At 39.3% G+C, this 20,276-nt stretch overlaps 1 protein-coding gene across 3 annotated transcripts in view; it reads right to left on the bottom strand.

The window, feature by feature from the left end:
• kiaa1109 (KIAA1109 ortholog) overlaps positions 1–20,276 on the bottom strand; it is a 433,731-nt gene that overhangs the window by 115,563 nt on the left and 297,892 nt on the right. For all 3 annotated transcript variants that reach the window (XM_072256106.1, XM_072256108.1, XM_072256107.1), the window contains exons 44-49: positions 15,703–15,861; positions 11,195–11,370; positions 10,683–10,858; positions 9,235–9,944; positions 6,994–7,239; positions 5,653–5,746 (exon numbers count right to left, since the gene is read on the bottom strand). In XM_072256106.1, the coding sequence (XP_072112207.1) occupies positions 5,653–5,746; positions 6,994–7,239; positions 9,235–9,944; positions 10,683–10,858; positions 11,195–11,370; positions 15,703–15,861 (1,561 nt within the window). The remainder of the gene's footprint in view (positions 1–5,652; positions 5,747–6,993; positions 7,240–9,234; positions 9,945–10,682; positions 10,859–11,194; positions 11,371–15,702; positions 15,862–20,276) is intronic.

The following is a 20,276-nucleotide window of genomic DNA, read 5'->3' as shown; positions in this document are numbered from 1 at the left end:
TTACAATGACCAATTACCTTACTAACCGGCACATTTTTGGACTGTGGGAAGCAACTGGAGCACCAGGAGGAACCCCAGGCGGTTCAAGGGATGAACGTACAAACTCCTTACAGATGTTGCCAGAGTTGAACTTGGAACTGCAGAACTTCCCAAGCCATAATAGTGTTGCGATAACTTCTGTGTTACTGAGGCACCCAACAACTTCCAATTTTTCACCTTTCGAGTAGGCTACTGTGGGCTGGACTGAGTGCACACATCAACAACAGAGTTACTGTTAAAAAGAACTTTGCAGTTTTTCTTCCAGCCTCCTGTCTGTCCTTGATAAGTTCCTTGGGTGTTCAAATAGGCCAGTGGCATTGGCAGTTCTGAAGAACTTGGATATCATGCCTGTTAGTGAACTGCCAACCTCTCTGCACTCTTTCTATCCACCACGTTCTCTTTAAGTCATGGTTTCTCCGCTGGGGCCTGGTTTTCAGGAAACTGCTGCATAGTTTATATTCGCCTGAGGAATGAAGCTTCCAATCCAGGACTGGCCAACATTTCTGGTTAATTAGTTCCTCAATCTCCTGGTCATTCTCATCAAATCTGTCATGGTTCTTCATGGTAGAAAAGGCAAGAGTCGCTTCACAGATAACAATTAACCTGTCTGGCAGACCACAGTCTATGTGGCTTCAAAGCTGTGTGTCAGACATGGCATAAGCAGCAGTGGGGCCCCACAGGGGACAGTTTTGGCTCCCTTCCTGTTTATCCTGTATACCTCTGACTTTAGATACAACTCTGAGTCATGCTATCTGCAAAAATTCTCTGATGACTTAGCATTAGTTGGGTGTATAAAGGGAAGACGCGAGGATGAATACAGGGCCCTGGTAGACTTTATCAAATGGTGCAGGCTAGATCGTCTGCACCTCAACATCAAGAATGCAAAGGAGACTTTAGGAAGACTAAGCTGCACTGCTCCCTGTTACTATTGCTGGTGAGGATGTGAATGTGGTGAGGATCACAAGTACCTGGGGGGGCACCTGGATGACAGACTTGAGTGCAGCACCAACAAAGAGGTTGTGTACAAGAGGGCCAGAGTCGCTTCTATTTCCTGAGGAGACTGAGCTCCTTTGGAGTACGCAGGGCTCTCCTACACGTTTTTACCAGTCTGTTGTTGCCAGTACAATCTTCTATGCGGTGGTGTGCTGGGGCAATGGCATCAACACAGGTGATGCCAACAGGCTCAAAAAACTGATTAGAAAGGCTGGCTCTGGTATACGTAGGAGTCAAACTGGACGCACTGGAGGCTCTGGTAGAACAAAAGGACCCTACGGAAAATCCTGGCAATTCTGGACAATGTTTCTCACCCTCACCATGCCATCTTGGCTGAACAGAGGAACACTTTTAGTGACAGACTAAGACAACTGCACTGCTCCAAAGATCGCTATGTGAGGTCATTCTTACCCTTTGTTATCAGGCTCTATAATGAGTCAACCGATAGACGAGGAAGTGATGACCCCCTCCTTTTAGACAGTTTGAAGTAACTTATCTTTTATTCTTTCTTACTTCTCTTCTAATATTTGTATATTTGTGCACTTGTAATGCTACTGTGACACTGTAATTTCCTTTGAGATCAATAAAGTATCTATCCATCTACAGTGTTTTTCAGCTTCTGTTACTGGGAGTCAAAAGATCCAGATGTGAGGTGCTGTTCAATATCAATCTTGCAGCAACATTTACGCTGAAGCTGATGTTTTGGAACCAGTTGATAGAGATAATAGAGCAAGTTGGACAATGCTCTGTCCAGCATCCATTGGTACCAATCATGGCACAGTGAGGTCCCTCGCTCAGACTACCTATAGGTTTCAATTGGTACATTTAATGTCAGAGAAATGTATACAATATACATCCTGAAATTATTTTTCTTCGCAAGCATCACAAAAACAGAGGAGTGCCCCAAAGAATGAATGACAGTTAAATGTCATATAATCTAATGGATGTCAGTGCTTCTTCCGGTCATGAGGTTTGAGCTCACACAGAGACAAGAGATTCTGCAGATACTGGAGATCTTGAGTAACACAGACAAAACTCTAGATGAACTGAGCAAGTCAGGGAAATGAATCATCGATGTTTTGGGCCAAGAACTGAATGTCAACTGCTCATTTCCCTCTATCACCCCTTCTTAAACTCACAGTCATATTGTGCATTCAGGAAGAGGAGAGCATACCTCTGTGATATTGTATTTGAGGCTGTCTTTAAGAAAGGAGATAGATTCACATGGACTAACTACAAATGGCTCTCCCTACTACAGGTGCACATTCCTTTATCCGAAATTCTGAAATCCAAAAAGCTCCGAAAACAAAGTTTTTTTTCACCAACAGCTGACGTCACTCAGGTGTGCAAAGGCAGCACTAGCAGAGGCCACCAGACGTCAGTTGTGGCTCAGCGCTCGTAATGGTTACACGTGCATTTGCTGTTCGCTGATATTTTGTGTTCACTGTTGACTTGTGTTTAATTTCACTGTGAAAATGTCAAAAAGAGCTGCAGATACCCCCATAGGTAACAATGAGAAAAAGAGAAGGAATCTTCTCTATCAATAACGCGGAAAGTGGAGTTATTGCAGAAGCTTGATCATGGTGTGTCTGTGTGGCGTCTTACTGAAGAAAATAGTGTTGGAACTACCACTGTATATGATTTAAATAAACAGAAAGACAAGTTACTGAAGTTTTATAGTGACAGTGACGTTCTACATTTATTCCAATAAGTCATTTACCATGTGTTTGATTCGGTTCGTTTAAAGCTGTATATTTTTATGTTTTATTGAATGTTTTTGTTGGAAATAAAATTTCTTCTTGTCATTATTCCCTAAACAATGCAGTATAACAATTATTTACATAGCATTCACATTGTATTAGGTATTATAAGTAATCTAGAGATGATTTAAAGTATATGGGAGGATGTGCGTAGGTTTGGTGCACAGCTGGGTCTTAAAGTCCACCGCATTGAGGTGAGACAGGTTAAATAAGGGACTTGAGCATATGTGTTTTTTGGTATGGAGGGAGGTCTGAAATCCGAAAAATTCTGAATTCCGAAATGCAACTGGCCCCAAGGATTTCGGATAAGGGATTGTGGACCTGTATTTGCCACATGGAAATTCTTTGCTGGAGTTACCCTCAACTCCCTCCCACATCTTCCAAAATCCAAACAAAAAGTGCTCTGTAAATCATAATATAAATTCTATCCATCAAGAAGTACAGTACACATGATCTCAGCATGCAGCAATTCCAAGAGAGATACAGGGAACACTACCAACCATCATATGTGGCCTTTCATGACCTCACTAAAGCTTTTGACTCTAATAACATGAAAGGAATTCTGAAGCATTCTCCTCTAATTCAGCTGCCCACAGAAATACATCACCATCTTATGGTATAAATGCCATGATTCTAACCAGCACATCTACAACAGAGCCAATCTCAGTGAAAATTTGTGTTAATGTAGGCTGTATTATGCTCAATTTTCCATTGATCACTTTTAAGTATTTTAACACCATCTTTAATGCTTTGCATTCCCAAATACACATTCTATATATTTTTGTAAAACAAAATCTTATACATGCTTAGTTGACAAGGTAGATTTGCTGCTCTGCCAAAGTTATTAGAAGACTACCCTGGGCCACTCTCTTGCTTTAGACTTTGGCATAGACTCTCACTGGGTAACCAGCTCTCAACACTTCACCATCACTGCATACATAATTAGAGGCTTTTGCAATGCAGGCAGCTTATTGCATTCACAGAATAACTTTGACAACCAGGCTCACTGGCTGTCAAAAATGGCAGTATTATTAAACCATATGAAATCATTGACTTTCATGAACATTTTATATTCTGGAATCAATTAAAAAGTAATAATATTGTTTCATCATTAAATATTTGTCACATGGTGTGAGCAGAATTATCTACAGCTTAATGTGAAAAAGACTAAGGAGCTGGTGGTAGACCTGAGGAGAGCTAAGGTACCGGTGACCCCTGTTTCCATTCAGAGGGTCAGTGTGGACATGGTGGAGGATTACAAATACCTGGGGATACGAATTGATAATAAACTGCACTGGTCAAAGAACATTGAGGCTGTCTACAAGAAGGGTCAGAGCCATCTCTATTTCCTGAGGAGACTGAGGTCCTTTAACATCTGCCGGACGATGCTGAGGATGTTCTACGAGTCTGTGGTGGCCAGTGCGATCATGTTTACTGTTGTGTGCTGGGGCAGCAGGCTGAGGGTAGCAGACACCAACAGAATCAACAAACTCATTCGTAAGGCCAGTGATGTTGTGGGGATGGAACTGGACTCTCTGACGGTGGTGTCTGAAAAGAGGATGCTGTCCAAGTTGCATGCCATCTTGGACAATGTCTCCCATCTACTACATAATGTACTGGTTGGGCACAGGAGTACATTCAGCCAGAGACTCATTCCACCGAGATGCAACACAGAGCGTCATAGGAAGTCATTCCTGCCTGTGGCCATCAAACTTTACAACTCCTCCCTTGGAGGGTCAGACACCCTGAGCCAATAGGCTGGTCCTGGACTTATTTCCTGGCATAATTTACATATTACTATTTAACTATTTATGATTTTATTACTATTTATTATTTATGGTGCAACTGTAACGAAAACCAATTTCCCCCGGGATCAATAAAGTATGACTATGTCTATGACTATTTTGCACTAGAAATATTCACTTAGCAAAAGAAAATGTTAATTATGTAACTTAAATAAACAATAACTCCATTTGTCTTTCTCCCATGAGCCAATACCACCCTTTTTAATGGAGACTGCCTGCTTGCATCAGGTGAAAGTAGGTTAGGCTCACTGCAGGCTTCACAGGCAAGAGCTACTCATGTGAACAGACAAGAGCCACTCATGTGAACGGTCAACCTATACAGTACAAGGTAGCCACAGAAGACTGTAGCAGGGTAGTACATGTCCATGGCAGTTTAACTCCACATCAGCAACAGAAACCAAACCTCTTGCAGGGATAAATAACATATCACAATTTGGCTTGCTGTGTTCACCAGCAACTTTTATGTGTGTTGCTTGAATTTCCAGCATCTGCAGAATTCCTGTTGTTCACAATTTAAGTGCTGGAGCTGGAGTGGAAAATTTGTTCAAATCTCAACCACAGCATTATTCAATGCAAAACTGTATCATTCAAGGCTGTCCTCCTGTCCAAAAATGCATTTGGTAGATCAGTGTTCAACTGAGAATCATGATTTGAAAACTGACGAAGAATTAATGCTCTCATGTGCCAAATTTAAAGCACTTTATAAACTATTGTATCAACAGCGATCACAACTTTCAATTTTCCATACAAAATCCTGCAACAAATTTAATATAAAAATAAGCTAATTTATAGTTTATATGCGGGATGTTAATGTAAAAACATGGATAGCTGCTTTACACATAAAAGCTGCTCCCCACATCACTAATGCTTTGGCAATATATTTATCTTCATTTAGAAAACAAATTGGATGCATAGTTGCCCATAACATCTGAGGCATACAACCAAAAACACTGGCAAACTAATTCTGTGAACCCCTATCAACACCCCTGCATTTTTAAAAACTTCTGTAATTAATTTTCTTTTAACAGCCGACCCAAAGAACAGTCTTTACTCACTGAATGTTTGGTGTAATTCCTTCCAGGAGGACGATGTTTACACCACCTATGTGAGCAGTTGCACAGGTTTCCGTCATTTTTTGGTGCAAAACATCTGAATTAAAAATAAAATTAAACATTATCCTATTCTTAAGATGAATTAGCAAATCAGTATTAGATTGAATTGCATCAATTAATAAATAAATGTCTTGTACAATGTAACGTTGGAACAATTTTATATTTTATTATAATTCCAAATAGTTTAACTAACTTGTTTCTGGTTCCTTCACATCAATCACTTTACACTGTCTATCTAAGATCCTTTCTTTTTCTTTCCCAAATATAACTGGCAGCAGGCTGGTTTATTTTTTTGTTTGGATGTTGATATTATCCATTTTGTATTTCTCGAATGTTATGGATTTATCTCTGATTTCCAGCATTTGTACTTTTTTAATTTAATGTTTTCCATAATCTATGTGGTGAACAACTTTAACTTGACAAGAATTTACAAATTACACATAAAACTGCTCAGACTTCGATATCCAACATCATAATTTTTTTTGGTTTTAAGTATTGTTGACACCTAACTAATTGATATCAAGCTACAGTCAGATAGCATCTATGGAGAGAAATACAGTTACTGCTTCAGGTTCATAAGTTATAACTTAATTATGTTTCAAGTTACAAAGGCACAATAGCTAAAAAGAACAAGGTTGGGAAAAGCAACAATTAGAGGTCCTAAATTGAGAAGGGAGAGATTTAATAAGAACCTGAGGGGTTTCTTTTCACCCAGAGGTCATCAGCATATAGGATGAGCTGACGTAGAAAGTGGCTGAGGCATTAACATCATTCAAAAGGCACTTGGACAGGTACATGGATAGAAAAGGTTTAGAGGGATATGGACCAAATACAGGCAAATGGAACCAGTGTAAATGGCAACATTTTTTGGCAAGTATCAGTTAGGCCAAAGGGTCTACTTCTGTGCTGTAGGACTCTATGAAAAGCCTGTAATATGGCACAGGAGGATTGATGCTATTGACAGCTGGGAGATGGACCACCACCATTTGGGTTTCCCCATCTCTCCTCACTTACACCCAGCCACAGGCATTTCCTGCGCTCTCAGCCATCTCCCCTGTGGTGTAACTTACAACACGTTCAATTTCTAAATTTTCTTAGCACTGACAAAAAAAATCATCGACTTGAAATGTTATGTTTCTCTCTTCATTGGTGCTTTTTATATTTCTAGCATTATCTGTTTATGTACCAAATCTATAAAATAAGATGTGTTTGTTGAAAGGCTACAGATCCTTCAATTACCGTTAAATTTCACTTACCCATTGTTCAAATATTTGATACCATTACCTTTCATTTTCTCTTTCACAGTAAAACTTCCATGGATCTTCTTAAGCTCTGCTTCCATTGTTAAACCTCCAATGTCTGCTTCTAGGTGAGTACGGTTCACCATACCAACTCCAAATACTATGAGGGTAACGTGCTGAGGTTCAGAATTCACTAAGCTGCGCTTTCTTGATAATTTATTAGGACTCGAGCACTCTTGTTCATTTTCAAAGATTACTTTGCAAGCAGGATCAGTGGGACTTCGACCACCTAGGTTTACAGATAAAATAGTTCATTTAGAAGGTATAACATAGCATTATATTGCACAATCATACAAAGCATGATGCCTTCAGCTATTGGAACCCCAAACTACAAATCTACACACAACTAACATTGAAATCTTTAAAATAAAGTGTTCCATAAATAGGTCTTTTCTGGATCACCACTTCTTTTTTGCTTAAGTATCTCTGAAGTGTGTTTGGAACTTCTTTCTACATAATGCAGTGTTTTAAAAACAACTGGTTCTTTCCCATGACCCACTTAAATAAGAATGGATTGCAAAGTTGGTATTAAATTTGACAAATTGGTGAAATGGAGAAAGTGTCAAAGATAAAGTTCCTTTGCATAAAATATTTATATCAAGTAACATATTAACAAATAACTGTGATTATGCTATGTAATTTACTTTCTTTGTTATCTTTGTGAAAGGACCATAAAGATTCTTGTGGAGGTTTGATAAATTTGTGTTCATGTTATCAGTAGAGATTGTGAGAAAATACAGACAATGTAATAAATCATCAGGCGGTATTTAAGTTTAAAACCGTAATCTGCTGTGCAATGCCTCTGAAAATTTAACTCCAGCAGCGACAATGAGATGTATGTGAAGCTTGCTTATGGCTTTGGAAGGTCAAACATCAATCCAAAAAGCAGTAAATATAAAAAGCTGACTCATTGGGTCTCTATTTCCAGTCAACAAACAGGCTGTCAACAGTCAGCCTTACTATTTGGGACAGCATCATGCAATTTTAAAGTTTTCTATACACATAAACCTCCGTTTATTCCCCTCCATAGATTCTGCCTCACTTACTTCATTCTTCCAGCAATTTGTGTGTGTTACTCAAGAAAGTTACATTGCAGCAAACACAAGGAAGATGAGACAAGAGTCTGCAAATTATATGCAACGCCCTGGTTAAGAGTTTACTGCTAATGTGTAGGGTAGTTCATTTAATGGCTTTCTGTGGGAGCAAAGTGTTCTGCTGGTAGTGTTTATGTTACTGTTAAAGATAAGGTGTTGTGATGTTCAGCTTAGGAATGTCGATTCAGCCAATTAGATTGGTGGAACTGGGCTAAGAGATTTTGTGATGGAAATGTGGGGAGGGGTCTTTTCAGTGGGAGATGGAGAAAGAAGAATCGGCTCGAGGGAACCAGCCGTAGGATTTGATCCAACTGGAACGTGCGATTCGATGGAGTCCAAGATGGAAAATTCTACCAGTGATCGATGAATAGGAATTGGCGCTGTGAGTAAAATGGACACATCTAGCTATTGGAAGATCTGAACTACAACCTTGTGGACATTTGACTGTTTCAATTATAATGGGCCCTTCTGTTTTTTTTCTTCTTTAATAATTGTTGGGTAAGTTGACACTCATAAATATACTTTCTTTATAATTGTATGCAGTGTACCATCTGTTATTTTTTGCCATTTGGCTAATTGCATAGGGGCAGTATTTACACAGTATTCACAGATCAAGGTTCAGGTGGTTGAGACATCCAACTTCCCAGTTTTGGTGGGATCCAAGTCATACCAACCCTAGACTTATGGAGTCTGTAAAGGTGGTTTTCTCACTGCTGAGTCCGGTGGCTGTTAGCAAGGGGATAATGAGCCATATCTCTAGAGAGACCCGATAAAAAGGGGTTTCATATAGGTCGCAAACAACAGGAATACTGCAGATGCTGGAAATTCAAGCAACACAACTCAAAGTTGCTGGTGAACGCATGGCCTTTCATATAGATCAATGCTTTTCATATGGTGTATGGACAAAAGATTTTACCCCTTAAGTGGAACAAACTCAGTGAACTAAATACTCCCTTATCTAACTTTAGAATCTAATTGCTAAGGATATGGCAGCAGCAATTATACAAGTCACCACCTGGAAGTGATAAAACACTGAAAAAGGTTTTAAGTTATTTATATGGCATCTGAGGGAACAGAGCAAACTTTCAAATCTGATTTCTACTTTAAAAAAAATCATAGACTGATCCTACCTGGAGGCTCCAATACATCTGGAGAAGATTTTTCAAGGATACCCGTTGGATCTGAGATTAATGAATAAAAGTTAAGCAGTTTGTACATGTTCTGCCAACACTCTGCAGAAGGCTCACTTTGTTCAGACACAGTGATTGAGTCAGAGTCATCCATATGAATAGTCACATGGTCCACTACATCCTTTGATCCCTTCCTGGAAACCTTTGAGGTTCTTCTTTGTGTTGGACCTGATGAATTCTTATTTCGTGTTTCTCTTTTATTGTTCTCATTTCCAAGTCTTTTGCTTGCTTTTGTGCTATTTCCTCTGACACCTCCATTAAGACTGCCACGAGAACTGCGACTGAAATCTGATGAACGGAAATCCCGATGTTTTCGTGTTTTGAATGTTGGCGTGGGAGATACAGACCCAGCTGTGTATCTACTCAGTTTAATGTCTGTTTGAGTAGCCTTTATATCATCGACCATTGTGCTAAATTGATGGATGAGACGGACTAATGCCATGTCCACGTGCTGGCTGATAGACTGACAGGAGATAGTAAAGTTAACATGGAAGGTGTTCTGATGATGTCTATTAAGTTCATGGAATGAAAGAGTATTTGTTGAGTTTTGGTTATAAGTTGGCCTGTCCATCACAATAGCATTTATGCAAAAGGTGTTAAACATCAAGGCTGGTTTGAAGTCAAGAGGTGGAAGATTTATCATGCCCTGTCTGAAAATCAAAAGAGATGAAACAGATAGGAATTCTGCACTCAAGCTGAAATGTACTTAAATAAAAATGCATTATTATTTATGCATTGCATATAATTAAACTATAAATTAAACTTCTGTAGTTTGTCAACTGAAGTCAAGATTTACATTAGAAATAAAGGTGGATCTGTCTTGGGTTCACAAGACAGAAGTAAAGCCGTATGGCGATTTTAAGACCCAAGTTTGCTTTGATGTTGGTACAAATTGTGTCATAATGCAGATTATAGAGGAGACAGTAATTCTGATGTATTTGCACATAAAGTGAGGCATTAGGTCAAGCATCTTCACCAGATACACTGTAGCTTTCCTAGATGGTGCCTCACACTACCACCATTCTCAGGGCAATTATTGCTGATTTTGCCATGAAACACATTCCTGAAACAAAAATAGGAGTGTGACTCAAGACGAGTTAGAGCTTGAATTATTTTATCCCAAGAATGAAAACGTATGTGGTGCAGATTGAAATTCACATTCAACAACTATGACGACTGCTTAAGAGGTACGTGGTAACCTAGGGAAATGACCAATGAAAATGTTTAAGATCAATGATAGGAACCTTGGTCAGCTTTCTGCTCAAATAAACTAAACAGCTGAAGATTAAAGTATTGAAGATTGGTGACAGAATGATTGTTACCTTTATTATTAATTCAACTGTCTTTCAACTCTATTAGAAACAAAAATGGCACTTGAAATTAAATACCTTCTTTTTCTTCTGATCTTTCTTTCTTTCGATGTATCAGAATCAACAATATCGGCTCTGAGACAATCCAGGCTTCCAGAAAATGACAAATGTTTCCCAAAATACATCCCATAAGTTAAAGGTACAATATCTTGTGATTGTATTCCGGTGTTGCTCAGTAAAGGCTTAAACACAACCTAAGAATAATGAAAGATGAATAATATTTTAAGTTCAATAAGTAATTTTAAATCTGTATTTTTACTTCAATCTTTATAAAATTAAGTCCAAAACAATACTGTGAATTTTAAATTTCAGATAGCAAGTTGAATAAAATGATTTTAAATGAAAAATACAAGTTTACCAAAATACTATTTCTGAGAGATGGTCCATGCTAATCTCAGAATGATCAATTGTACATAAGACTGAGATATTAAATGAAACTGAAACATACTTATACAAATGTAAAAATAAAGATTGACTGTAATAATGTTAAATGTGTTTATGACCTTAAAACTGTAGGATACTTCAATTACCTGTGCATCAGCCAGCTGAACAGCAGGAGGGCCTTGATTACCCTCCTCAATACCAACAATTTCATCCTGACTGGTGCTATTCTGTGACTGCGTGCCATCCAAAGTGTTCTGATCACTGGAGAGCATTGTATTAAAGTCAGATGCAGATTGTATTGTTGGAAGATTATACATCAAACCTATGCAAAATATTGAAATATGTTTAAACCAAAGTGGAAAATGTTTTAGGGATATAGAAATAGTTTAACAAATAATCTAACTCATGCCAGCATGCACAACTGTTTCAAATGTAAATCAAATCAATTCAAAATAAGCCACATAATCATCTTGGTTTTACATGTACTTCAGCGTATGTTTTATCTTATTTTGAGATACAGCATGGAACAGCCCTTTTGGCCCTTCCAGCCATGCCACCCAGCAACCCACTAATTTAACCCTAGTCTAATCGGAGACAATTTACAATGACCAATTAACCTACTAATATACTAGCATTTGCTCATGTCAAAGCATTGTTCGCTTTTCTATTAAAATGCATAAGCTCACATACCCCAAATCATGCCACCCCCATTTTTCACATAAATCTTAAATGCATAACTTCTCTATATTCTTTTCTGGACTCTTGACACCGAATCTTTCCAGCTAGCCACTTACCACCAAAAAAATTGGATACTGTTTTTTCATCTAATTCATTAATCTAAATTGTGAATAGTTAAAAATCAAGTAATAGCCCTCGAATTTAATAGACACAAGGTAAAATGGTTCTATCCTATTTTAAAATGTAAACACATCCAGAAATGGTAAAGCCAAATCACATGTAAAACCAGTACTCTATGAAAAGAACTTAGATTAAAACTTTGCTTCTTAATACATATAGATTAAGACTGAATACTATTGTTTGTTGTGGCTTGTGGAGAACAGTATTTTTGTTCCTTTTATACTGCATACTGCAGTTGGAATATGCAGAAATGAGCCAGGTCTTCCAATGCCCTAAACTAGTTATAGCTGCAACTGTTGGTGCCTACAGCTTTTACTAATTGGAATTTGATTGAATGGTTATAGGTGCCAAGCTCTGCAGTCTGGTTATTTCTGACATATATGCACATTTCCTCCTAAAATCCCAATGAATTGGTTAGCACCTCAGAGAGCCCAGCTGACCAGGAAGTATATCCAGGTTACTGTGTCAATGGAGCACCACCACGACTGGCAATCCTGAGCTGAAAATTTGGTGCATTCATTCTACTAAAAAGTCAGAGGTATAATCGTGTTTCCAAGATACAAGTCTTATACCTTTTTTTGCAAACCTCAGCCTCACAGAAGCTCTAGATCTCTCCTAATCTTCAGCCTTCTTACAGCCCCACCAACCTCCAGTCCCAAGCAATTTACAGCCTCCCCCCAGAAACCGCTACCTCCCAATAGTGAGTCTCCTGTAATCTTTTATACCTCCAGCCTATCTGCAGGCCTTTATTTTGGGGCCAGTAAAAAGCAATGAAATTCAGGGGTATGGGTTGGATAACTGTGGCTGGGCGCCTACTACCTATAGGATGACCTTACCAAAAACACATTGGGAGAAGGAACATATTCATGTCAGCATGCAAACTGTCATAAAAAAAAAGCTCAATAATTTTGCTTTTACTATTTACATCGAATTGGCAAAATGGCAAGTAATTGGCCTACAATTCTTAAGCTAGGAATCCAATTCAAAAAAAAGCACGATAGGACTAGCAGTGAAGCCTTCTCAAAGATTATAGCAAACACTGAGGAATATCATGGCATACAAAAACATTCAATCATTTTTAACTTGAGCAGCTAAGTGGTAAAACAACTAACAAAGATAAATGTGAGATACTATACATTCACAGGTACATCACCTAAATTAGGGGGAAATGAGCAATTGGTTAAGCAAAAGCAGCTGGAGAGTCAGATGAAGAAATTATTGAAATACATAAATTTAGATCAAGGCAATTTAAAATGTTATTGAAGTACTGGGATCACAAAATTCAAAATTAGTGAAGCTGTGATGCGTACCTACTGGGATCTATTATCGTCACACTTTAAAACACTGGACATTTTACATGTTGTCATACAACATGATATCGTATCTGTTAAATAGGGGCCGTGGACAATTCTGATTTGATGAAGATAGACGTGAAAGCACAGAGGAACATCTGGAAAAATTTCTGAAATGCTTGTTTGCTGCTGTCGTTACTGTGCAGTCAGGAATCTTTCAGAGGGTAAGCCTCAAATCCCCGGCTTTGCCTGCTGTTGGTGACCGAGAAGGAGGTTGAATTGTTCGGATAGTGATGGTGCTCAGTACTCGGTGTTGGAGAGCTGATCAGAGCTGGAAGTTTTCGGATGACTCCGAGTCGGACCGTGGTCAGGTATGGCAGGGAGAGTTTTTCTTCCTTCTCTCTGTCTGTGTGAGATGTGGGACATTTGAGAGACTTTGAACTTTACTGTGCTCATGGACTTCTTTATCAAGTTATGGTATTGTTGCACTGTTGTAACTATATGTTATAATGATGTGGTTTTGTCAGTTTTTTCAGTCTTGGTCTGTCCTGTGTTTTGTGATATCACACTGGAGGAACTATTGTATCATTTCTTAATGCACGCATTACTAAATGACAATAAGAGAGGACTACGTGTCTTCACAATCTAACTGATTTCTCAGGAAAGGGCAAATACATTTTTTCTTTGAATTAATTGATAACATTAAATCAGAATACTTAATCAGAACATGCATCTATCTGTAAGGCAATAATTATGAAAAAAATGTTACCATGTTTGGGAAAATAAATCAATGTACCTATAACCTTGATGTTGTAAGCTATTGAATAAACAGCTTTCAGGGAATTGAGATCTGAAATTTAATGCAATGAATTTATTATAACCAGGTTGGTGTCAGGTATGTTACTAATTTACTCTGGAGGGCAGGAAAATCTTATTCTCCAGGTTAATGAAATGATCCTATACTTTCAACTTTGCTCATTTATTTCCATGATGAGAAGAACCAATGAGCCAAACCATAGTGTGCATGCGCCAGTCGTGCATGCAGCCTGGTACAGCCGTTCCGATCTATTCTTACTTTCTTATTCTTACTTTTTAATTTACGTTATTTTTTGTATTTTTTTTCTCACGGTAACACGTCGAAGCTGCACCCTCTCTAACATACTGGTAGAGAGAGTTTTATTTGGGTTTTTTTTAGCGCTGGAAATGGTTACATCCCGACACGCAGGACAGAAGCAAGGTCGCATTGTGTATTCCACCGACCAGCAAATACCGGCCGGTTTAGCGAGCAGAGCGGCGGACACCCCTGCTGAAATCCGGAGGAAAACACACAGAAGATGCAGAGGGGGATCACAAAGCCAAGGAAAGAGGACCAGGTCGAGACAGCAGAGACTTTTGGAGAAGAGGAGTTTGGTGGGTAATACCGTTCCGGCTGACTGGAAGTGCACTGAGAGCAGTAAGCACCGTGATACAACACTTGGCGGTACGGGAGGTCGTTCCTGCCTGTGGCCATTGAACGTGCAGCTCCTCCCGTGGAGGGTCAGACACCCTGAGCCAATAGACTGGTCCTGGACTTATTTTCCATCTGGCATAGTTTGCATTTTATTGTTTGATTGTTGGGGGTTTTTGTATTGCTATATTTACGCTCTATTCTTGGTTGGTGCGGCTGTAACGAAACCCAATTTCCCTCAGGATTAATAAAGTATATCTACCTATCTATCTATCTATCAAATGGTCTAATTCTGCTACTATTGGTTATGGTCTTAACTTGGTATGAAATATGTTAAAACAGCGAAATCTAGCCACATTAAAACCACTGAACTATACAGAGAATAATGGCACAGCTAATCTTACCAGATGTCTCACTATTGGCTTAACACCGTATCTTTGGAAGAAAATGAAATTGTGCTGCAACTTCTACTGCCTCAAGAAAATAGCAATATATTGAAGTACTTAAAACAAATAAAATTACAGAAACTAAGGCAAAAAAATAAGGATTTGGGATGTGTTTGTAGATGCAATAGTAGCTGTAGGGATACAATAAAGAGAACAACTGAGAGAAAACAAGGCTAAGGCATGATGCAAAATCAGCTAAAATGGTTCACTAACACCTTTTCCTTTTGTCCAACATCAATGTACCTATAACCTTGATGCTGTAAACTATTGAATAAACCGCTCAAGAAATTGAGATCTGAAATTTAGTGCAATGAATTTATTATAACCAGATTGATGTCAGGCATGTTACTAATTTGCTCTGTAGGGCAGCAAAATCTTACACTGAGTTAATGAAATGACTCCATACTTTCATCTTTGCTCATTTATTTCTGGAAGTGATTTTTCTCAAACCATATGGTTCCTGAGCATTTAATTATTTTTATAACTTTCAATTAATTTATTAACCAATGTTAACATTGGATTCTGAATATAGCATCATTCAGCTGTTTGAATATTAGTTTATTGCATTTTTATATACAGTATATATACCACATGTGCTTCCATTGGTTTACCTGTGGGAAGAGCGTTGTGGCCAGATCTAGGCACTGGTGATTCTTGAGTAATGCTTCCTCGGTTACTCACAGCATTTGACATCCAGTTATAAAAACTGACTGATGATGGTTCAGACAAAAGTGGATGTTCAGACAACATATCTGTAGCAACAGCATTTCCTGAATTTGCAAAATAAGTAGTTAAACAACATCCATGGTCACAATTAGTACTTGAGAAATGGATCTACTTATGAAACTGTATATCAGAACAATAAAAATAACTCTTTGAAACACAACAGGGAAAACAGAGTAACATTTTCACATTCTTGGATAGTGTTTTTTTTCTCCTAAAAAAGTAGAAGAGGCTTTACTTTGTGAAAATGTGACAAATTAACGATTTACCTTCTAGCCCTAATCATTGAATTTAACAGCAGTTGCTTTTATTAACTTTAATCTACACTCAGTGGCCACTTTATTAGGTACACCTCAGAACCTGGTGTGGTCTTCTGCTGCTCTTGCCATCCACTTCAAGCTTCAGTGTGTTGTGATTTCAGAGACGCTCTTCTGTGCATCACTGTTGTAATGTGTGGTTATTGTTGCTTTCCTGTCAGCTTGAATCAGTCTGGCCATTTTCCTCTGACCTCTCTCATTAACGAGGCGATTTTGCCCACAGGACTGCTGCTTACCAGATGTTTTTTGTTATTGGCACTATTCTCTGTGAACTCTAGGGACTACTGCGCGTGAAAATCACAGGAGATCAGCAGTTTCTGAGATATTCAAACCACCCCGTCTGGCATCAACAATCATTTCAAGGTCAAAGTTGCTTAGATCAGGTCCTTTCACATTCTGATTTTTGGTCTGAACAACTGAACCTCATGACAATTTCTGTATGCTTTTATGCATTGAGTTGCTGCCACACGATTGGCTATTTTGATATTTGCATTAATGAACAGGTGTACCTAATAAAATGGCCAGTGTGTACACACCTTACACACACACACGCGTGCACACACAGACAACATTCAAAGTCCAAACCTACGTAATCGTCATGAGAGGTGGAAATGGGCAAGGCTGGCCATCAGGGTTCCGGTGAAGCTGTATAGGCAAATCCCAGTGGATACAGTGGATAGAATGGACTACAGAAACATTGATGAACTCCAACCATACCATCGACTTTTTGAGAAGAGGCTCATCATCGAGTGAGCACATGATGCATTGCAGGGTAAGTTATCTGGATCCTGCATCGTTGACAACTCTTTTGTCACCAAAGTCCACAATTCTTGGGTACCTGGAAAGTGAGAACCATGTACCAGGCAGGAAAATTCACCATCATAGCAAATGAGATGAAAAGGTACAAGAAGTCAGTTCTTGGACTGAGTGAGACAAGATAGACGTCATCTGGAGAGACAGGATAAGTATCATCTACTCAGACCTTCAGAGCAATGATGCACTAAATACAGAGGGTGTAGCCTCCATGATGACACCAGAAGCACGTAGAGCCAAGATCACAAGGGAAGCCATCACTTCCACAACTATCATTGCTAGCTTTAAAACCAAGCACAAAAAGAAAACAACTTAAGTTATCCATTAAGTTAACAAATGATGCTAATGAAAAAGACAAAGATGGGTTCTACAACACACTCAGTGGAGTCATCAGCAGAGGGAAGGAAAAAGACCTGACCATTGTAATGGGAGATTTTAATGCCAAAATAGGCAGGGATAATGCAAGATACAGATAGGTGATGGGGAAACACGGTCTCAGAGAAATGAATGGGGCAGAGCTAAGATGGCGCTAAACGGCAACTCCTTTGCTTGTATCTAAGGAAACAGCTCTATTTCCATCTTTAATGTCTTTTATTTTTCCCTTTCAGGTTTACTTTGAAGACCCTGACCTGAAGTTACACGCAGACTTCGGTTCTTTGCAGGAATGGCACCTGTTCTTGGGGTTTCAGGACTGGCCGCTGTTCGGCATGGCAAGGGTTTGGCCTGAGAGTCCGGTTCATATTTGGATTGGAAGCCTAAGATCTCGGGGCTCTGGAGACGGATGGATTGCAGGTCGGTGTCATGGCAGGAGTCCCGTGTGTCGTCAGAGGAGTTGGAAAATCTACTGCGGTGGACCCGAAGACCTGAAACCTTTGCGATCTTCAGGCACAGAGCTAGAAAAAAGCGACGTAACAGACTTTTAACATTGTAAACCAGCGAGTTGTCTGTTATGTCTCCCAGTCCGCTGGGAAAAAGGAGACACCTCCCTCACCTTTATTAGGGAGAGAGAGAAAACCTGTGGTATGTCGAATGCCGGATAAAACGCTAAGTCTTTGCGGTAACTGCAAGTGTGTGTCTTTGCTATTGCCTTGCTCACGCTTGAATGCTCAGTGGCCGTGCTGATGCTTTTTTTTGCCGGTAGGGGGAGGGGGGATTGTTGCTCGCTGCTGCTGACGGTGGGGGGGGGGAGAACTTTGGGGTTCTCACGTTTAACTGTTGTTCATTCTTTGGGGCACTTCACTGTTTTCGTGGATGTTTTGCAAAGAAAATGCATATCAAGATGTATATTGTATACATTTCTCTGACATTAAATTGGACCTTTGAACCTTTGAACTGATTTACTGAAACTTGTGCTAACTTCAAACTAGTTACTGGAGGAAGCTTATTCCCACACAAGCAAATACAGAAGGCAGCATGGATGTCACCAAGAAAGGTAACAAAGAACCAGATAAACCAATATGCATCTCAAAGTAGTTTTGAAAATCACTCCATGATGTAAGAGTGAAACGTGGTGCAGATGCAGGATCAAGACACTATCTTTTGATCGCCAAAGTACAGATGAAGCAATAAAGAAGCTACACACCACCCAGAGACTGAGTACAAGGTGAGCTACCTGAAAGACAAAGAAAGACTTCATAGATTTGCCCTCACACTTTCCAACAGGTTCCAGGCCTTGATATCAAAGATGAATGGACTACTGTCAAAAAGGCAATAAATGAAACTTGTGAAGAAGTGCTGGGAAAAAGGACATTTGAGCATAAAGAGGGGATTACACCAGGAATGATGGAAACAATCAACAAGAGGAGAAAACTAAAAGAAAAATGCAATAGAAGCAGAACCAGGACCAGAACCAGGAACGAGAAAGCAGAAGCACAGAGGGAATATGACAAAGGGCACAAGGATGTAAGGAGAAACATCAAGGGACAGGAGAGAGTACATCAACACCCTTGTGTCCCAAGCAGAAGCAGCATCTGCAAATGGGAATATGAAAGAACTATACAATACGACCAAGAAACTAGCTGGCAAATTCAAATCAACGCTCGTGTGAAGGATAAAGATGGAAATGTCTTAACTAAAGAAGATGAACAGCTCCAACATTGGGTAGTCTTTCAATAAGCTTCTGAACAGACCACCTCCTCCAGATTCTCCTTTAATTCCAGAAGCACCATCACACTTGGATGTCAATTGTACCTTGTTGTTGCGTGGATGAAATCACCGGAGAGACAGAGTCACTGGTAGATACAAAGCAGCTTCTTTATTCGACACAACAAGGTACAGCAGGCATCATACAGACGGAGACACTTTCAGTAGAAAGGTCTGCTAGCCCAATGTGGGCTCGATATTTATATGCTAAACACAAAGGGCAATCGCTATTTACCAAGTTATAGACAATGCTTCCTTTTGAAGCTACATACAAAACATCACACCTTCTGAATTCATCCTTTCCTCCTGACGCCAACATGTCTCGGTTGGTACTCACAGCCTTTAGGAATGCAAGTCAAATCCACAATACACTTATTTTGTATTTTACGTGCTAACATAGAGGACAATTCATATTTATAAAGTATAGATAATACTGTCTTCGAAACTACCTGTAAACTTCACACTTCCATCTGCAGTGTCTGGCTAGTATTCCGATATTCACAGCTTTTAGGAAATGCATTGTTGTGAGCTCAATCCAAAGACTGGTGGCCAGAGTCACTTAAGTGTAAATGAATCATCTCCCCAAAAACTCACTCTAACAGTACCAAGCCAAAGAAGGAAATCGTACAGGCAATCAAGAGACTAAAGTCAGGAAAAGTAGCTAGCCCAGACAGCATACTACCAGAGGTGTTGAAGGCAGGCCCTAAACCTTCAGCAGATATCCTATACACATTGTTCTGAAACTTCTGCGACAAAGAAGAAATGCCACAAGAGTGCAAGGAACGTCACATTACCAAGCTTCTAAGGAAAGGTGACTAATGAGACTGTAAAATCTACCGAGTTATGACCTTAATGGCTGTCATAGGGAAGGTGCTAAACAGAATTATTCTGCAATGCCTTTAACAAGCAGATATCACAACATTTAGGGGCCAGCAAGCAGGCTCTAGGAAAATTCGCTCCTTTACAGACCAAATAGCTACCTTAAGGTAATCATAGAACAGTCAATCAAATGGAATTCCTCTCTCTATGTCAATTTTCTCGACTACAAGAAAGTCTTCAATAACTTAAGTAGAAACACCCTTTGGAAACTTATAAAACATTATGCAGAAACTTATCACTATCATCAGGAACTCCAATATCAACATGTCATGCAAAATCATACATACAGGAAACCTGTCAGAAAGCACCAC

This window comes from Mobula birostris, chromosome 4 (genome assembly GCF_030028105.1).
Source record: "Mobula birostris isolate sMobBir1 chromosome 4, sMobBir1.hap1, whole genome shotgun sequence".
Lineage (NCBI taxonomy): Eukaryota > Metazoa > Chordata > Chondrichthyes > Myliobatiformes > Myliobatidae > Mobula > Mobula birostris.
The sequence above is the reverse complement of the archived record's forward strand: the minus strand, read 5'-3'. Positions and strand labels throughout refer to the sequence as shown.